Genomic DNA, 6,034 nt, shown 5'->3' with positions numbered 1-6,034 from the left:
GAGCAATTAGCCCACCAGCCAGTAGCTCGTTCATGAACGATTGTGCAGTGTCGTGGGGCCTTCCGAAATGCGTCTTCAGGATATCTATGACTCTTTGATAGCCTGCATTTCCAGGGAGGAACACGCAGTAAAACATGGCCTCCTTGGCTTCCCCACAGCGATAATGGAGAAGGTACATCAATAGATTGCTGTAATTGCTGCTGATCACCAAAGCTCATTCGAACGCCTTCATTAACTTCCAGATCTCTATGGGATCCCTGCAAACTTATCTATTTCGATTTTTGGAAGATTGAAACTTGGCGCTGCGATATAGCAGTAAACGTGTTTCCCGCTCATTTCTTGCTCCGCGGCTAGTGTCTCGGCTGCGTCACTTTTTCTATATCGACTGGTAGATGAGTGCATGCGTTCCTATTCCTCTGAATTAACCCCCGCTATGGATTTTTCGACCTGCTGTTCAGTGGATGATAACTGAAGTTCACGATCACCGAATATCGAGTTTCCATCATCAGGGGAGTCATAAGACTACAGCATCTACTTGTAGGATCCTAAATTTCGCTTTCTATGCTCCAGCTCCTTCTTCTCTATTGCGACCTCTTTTTCCAGTATCTCATTATCTTTCTGATTCTCCTTTCATTTGACAAGGTATCGCTTGCGCATTTGCACTATTTCCCAGCCAAACATACATAAATCAAAATATTTACGAAGGCTTTAATTTCTCAAATATGGTGTGTAACTTTGTAGGGCATCAATAAATTCTTTCGATAAATCATCTCAACCGATAAGTGAAACGGGATCTTTCTCGCCAGGTTTGTCGCCCGGAAGCTAACCCCTTCATTCCTTCATTTCAGATGCCCATGATTTATTAGTAGACAATCAGCTATCACGTCCATCTTGTGGGTATTAACTGCCGCTTATGCTGCCCGTAGTTACAAAGCATTTACCCCGAAAATTTGTTGCCATTGTGGTCAGCGAAAGGTTGTGTGGTCAATGAGAATTCGAGCCGCAGCGATGTACCGGGTTGTACTGCATGAATGAGCATAATTCGAAACCCATTCCATTTCGCATTGAACCAATTCCCTCCACTGGTTACTCTACGTCACACCACTTGTTGGATACCAGTTTTGAATAAGGCAGAATAACCAACCCGTACCCCTTCACCGGATGAATTTTCAACAGCGACGCAAAGCGAAATAATTATGATTACCTAATTTTCTAATCATGCAGCAGTTAATAATGCAGGTTAATCACCTAAATATTGTGTTGTCTTATCAACACAGAAAAATATCCATGTTATTAGTAAATGATTCATGAAGGCCTGTGTGCTTGCGAGATTCATTTGTCTTGTATTCAACCATGTGACCATGCCTACACACCATAGTGGGAAACGACGTAAATCATAATACTCGGTTGTGCGAAAACCAGAAAAGCTTGCGTGGTGAGCGCTAGAACCCCGCGGTCTTACTGCGCATAGTAAGTTTCTTCGGCATAATTGTATTTGCCTACTTCAAAGATGCCAACGACGTGGGCAGCTTATTTCCGTGGGTTGAACCACAGATAAGTTGCAAAATAAGGCCTGAACCTAGATGAAAAAATCCGCACGATCTACGTACGCCTGGCAATCATTATGTACCTTTATTATTTGTGTGACTCAAACAGTGTAGTGCTAAATTATGCCGCCAAATTCTCGATGAATTCGGTCAATGGCGAGGTACATCACGCAGAGTGTTGATGAGGCGTTAAGTCACTAATTTGTCGGTTTGAATGCCGTTATCCTTAAGTTGTCGGATGTCTTACGTGACAGGAAACATGTGCGCATCCTGAGCACATTCCCCAAGCACGGTTGATGAAGTGTGTAAGCGGCGAGATCACATGGATAGTGTGTTTTTGCGCATTATGAGACTGGAGTTACGAGTACCGCTTAGCACAAGCACCGTATGTTCTTGTATCACCGCGTTATTAAGAATAGCAACCGCATCTACTACGGTTACACTGTAGGTGGAACAGATTCTGAGTCCGAATGGGGTGTGGTTATGTTATCCGCAGAAGACCGGCCGTGTGTTCTGGTTTGGAATCGTGGATTCTACTCAAGGCACATTAAGACATGCTAGCACCCAAGAGCAATGTATACGTGGTAAATTCACGTTCGCTTCAATACACCATGACGAAAATGTTCCAATGCTTTCATCTGGTAAAAGATAAAACGACTGGTTTCCAAAACCGAATAATTGGCAATGACCGCAACTTTCCATAGCCTGTTGATTTCACTAACCCACCTGTGGAATGGTGACAGGTGTTTTGCTGTCACTGACGGCACATTGCATGCTCCGTTCTTCTAAACGACTATATGCTGATCTAAGGCATTCTGACGCAGGTTGTGATTACCCGACCAGAAAAGCACAGGTAAAAATTTTAAATGCTCTATTATTGTTAAGAGTCTTTTCATTCGTCAGCCTCTGACAAATACTGCATAGATGCTGGTGAATAGTATCAATTGTCAACATTTCTCATCAAAACTGCACGCCAAACTGGAATTAAACCAAATGTTCTTGATATGTTTGTACAACTGACTTAGGCTTCCCGTCTGTGTAGATGGTGTCACTTCGATGTGCACGAAGTCTCGTTGTATGGCCGCTCGAATTTCACATATCCATGCTATCAACTTTTTTAATAAACAAATTCATGATATTATTTATCCTTATTTTCAGAACATTTGGGTATTCCTTGATATGAAGGCAAGGCTCGTGATTTCACAGAACCGTATATTTTCAACCAGTTTAATAATTGATTACTTCATTTGCACAGTAATCATACATTTTTGAGAAAATTTGTGCAACAAAATTTTGAATGATTAAAACACTTGTCATCAAAGCCGCTTCTGAAGAGTATACTTGTCTTTCTGTAGCAAGGCAATTTGAAAATCCCAAGGTTGCCGCGTGGTAACAGAATACACGAGTATTAAAAATGTTCGATCTTGATTGTCTCACATATTGCCTAAGTGTGACACTAAGGAATTTGATTTTGTACAAATGCAAAACATGTGTGCCTCCTGCGAAATATATCAATGTTTTTATAATGATATGCGTTCTGAACGCTTAAATAGGGTGATTACAGATAAATCACAAAGGTACTTCCGCCTGGTATGTTGCAGAATTCTGCTTTAATATTAGAATAAGTTGATGGACATTTGCAAACTTTGTGAGACTCTCTGCACGGTTGTCGGGATCTGCCATTCACGGAGAACCTGCAAGTTGGGGCACACACCGCTATTATAGCACGATCCCTCATTATGTATAATGCCTGGAGTATAGGTAGTGTTGATGCACTGATTATAATTATTTTGTTGTAAAAACACCTGAGGTGACAATATTACACAAAAACACGTACATCGCCGAATAACTGATAGAAGAAGCTCTCGGTCAAGCAACGTGAGTTTAAACTTTGTAGCTGTTTGTGTTAAATGGACCCCTGCTGATCGATAATAATTTCGAGCAGACAAATCTTAGTTTATTTTTTTGTTCGACATCAATCTTCTATTGTCAGCCTACTTTGCACACTTTCAAATTTTCTATTCTATTTTAAGCCGCTCAAAAAGTTAGTAATAATTTTACCAAGACGATCATCCAGGTGACAAACATTGATTTTGATTTATTGTAATAATGATGCTTAAATGTCTTGCGCGTATTGAGGCACAAGAACAGTTCGCAGAATTCCGTCTTTCACCATGTCAGATGTAGATTCTGCCGTAGATGAATTGCAGCGTACGGGCAACACACTCCTGGGACACTGGACGTAAACAGTGGAGTTTCAACTAAGAGAATCCTCTTGCAGAAACCCGGCATATCCCATGACCACTTGTTTAGGAACTTTGCTTCGATGGCTGCTGAAAAAATTTGTTCTGATGGACAAGCTCTTGGGAAACATAAATCATTCAATCAATAAGTTGGGGGGTTACGACGATATCAGTGTCCGCTTCTCAAACTCCGGAAAGGTATTTTATATACGATGGACCACATATGGATAGTGTGTGAAACGGAAACCGTTAAGACGACAAAATGCCATAACAGTTAAAGTTTGCGAAAAATTATTGTAACATCACGTCACGCTAGAATTACGTTTCATAACAAGGACACATGACTCATAAAAGACCGAGAAAAAATCGCACGTTCTCAGTTCACGCATATTAGCTCTCGATACATTTGTTGCTTGGATAACTGTGGGAGAAAGTATGATATGATCATGACGAAACTGATGACTTTTTGCAGTAGACCACTAAGGAGAGAAGATAAAGGCCGGAGAGTGCTGATTCGATCCGTGGGATACAGAGATTTTATAAGTTCCTCATATAACTCAACTTCATTCTATAAATTTCCGCATCACCTTTTGGAATTTTCGGAGAACTAAAACATGATATGATGTGCCTACAGAATAGTTCTCCTGAAAAACCCTGCTAACTCATTACCAAAGGTTTCTAAAGCTGTCACATTTTTTAACTGTGAGGATACTAACCGCACCTGTGTGACGCAATATATACTACGTGGTAGTAGCCAGGAAATGAAGTGCTAATGCATTCTTTGCGACGCAGGTAATTAACACACTTCCAAGTGATAGTTTTATTAATTAATGACACCAGTATACGTTTCAATCCCAGTTTTGGTAGAAATGAACTGGGGATCAGGGTCGTACTAGCAGAGTTGTCCAAAAAAGGCGTTGAGCGCGACGTCTCTTTCGGTCCTAGAATCCGAACTGGCACTACTGCAAGCGATATATTTGATTTTGAGACGCCATGGTGTGCACCTTCTGATGCAATCCCAGGTGGTTCTGGTTCATTTTCCGGCTTGGAAGAGCTCAGCCGGTGCACAAGTAAATGATGATTTCCCACACATAACTGGAGCCCACATGCATGCCTTGATCGACACATCTTTGCTTGATGGTTCGGTTTTAAACATAAATAACATACTCGGAGTCGGTCTACGCAGATATTTGTGCTCACAACTGGCATTTCAATAAACTCTGGGCACTGCTCCAGGTAGCGAGATGATCCACACTGTGCAGATTTTATTAGTAACCTAACCTGACCGGATCTGGAGTTGCATATCTGCGTCGTCAGGATGACTGCTTAATACAATGGAGATTTGTGTATTGGTTGGGGCCTGACGCATAAACTTTCGTCTTTCGGCGTACACCTGTTGAGCTGCTGCTGCATGTTGGATCACGCTTGGACTTGAATGATTTAGCTGCCAGGGCAAACCATTCATTCTGCATGGTACTAGGTAATCTAACTACAACAGCCCCAATGGTCCGTCAAGAATTAAGATCATTTGGATATTCCGGTTGTTTCAACATAGCAGAACAAATCATCGTGTCGTCAGCCAAAGTGACCAAAGCTTTATGATCGTCCGCCTTCAGGTTCGGCCCTTCCGTCAGTTGCTCTATCGAGGTAGTTGCAATGATATGGGGATCACCAAACCTAAGTTCAATTATACGTAGTGCTTCTGCGTAGCCCTCCTCGGGTTCCAAAACGCCACACTGTCTAATGGCCTGGGCTGCCTCACCTTCACAATGAGAATCACGTGTGAGAATCGGTCTGCCGGATCACGAGTACGTCGGCCAATAGTGGACATGAAACTGTGCACAAAACTGTGGTAGTCGGCGTGGTTACCACCGAATTTTGGCAGCTGTCGCGCGGGGAGTTCCATACACGTCTGCACAAAATGAGCGGTTTACAGAAGCCGATCGTTTTGCCCCGTGTTTGCATTACATAAGCGAATATCTGGAAGGCTGAAAACAGTAAACAGCTCAACAAGTATTATCATTTCCTTTGGGTCTGTTGTGGAATTTACGTATCTTTTTGCGGCGTCACATTTTTCATTTGTTGCAAGACAGGAAAAAGCTTCCAAAACCCCAGAATTTACCGGTCGAATAATTTCATTTAATTTCTCCATCCCCCGTTGAACACTATCTTGATATTTCTCAATTCGTTCAGCGGCATCTGCCTCCAACTCTAACTTTTTGATCTCCATACGGGCCAGGTACA

General features: G+C 42.1%; 1 protein-coding gene across 1 annotated transcript; it reads right to left on the bottom strand.

Annotated features, from left to right (window-relative positions):
- Positions 1-408: 408 nt before the first annotated feature.
- Positions 409-5,255, bottom strand: T265_05431 (hypothetical protein; the record flags this gene model as incomplete). Its single annotated transcript, XM_009170438.1, is given in 3 exon segments — positions 409-522; positions 4,532-5,066; positions 5,077-5,255. The coding sequence occupies 3 exon segments, from the start codon at positions 5,253-5,255 to the stop codon at positions 409-411; spliced, it is 828 nt and encodes a 275-aa protein (XP_009168702.1).
- Positions 5,256-6,034: the final 779 nt, after the last annotated feature.

The sequence above is a fragment of the Opisthorchis viverrini genome, assembly GCF_000715545.1.
Source record: "Opisthorchis viverrini unplaced genomic scaffold opera_v5_103, whole genome shotgun sequence".
Lineage (NCBI taxonomy): Eukaryota > Metazoa > Platyhelminthes > Trematoda > Opisthorchiida > Opisthorchiidae > Opisthorchis > Opisthorchis viverrini.
This window is presented reverse-complemented; position numbering and strand designations above follow the sequence as displayed.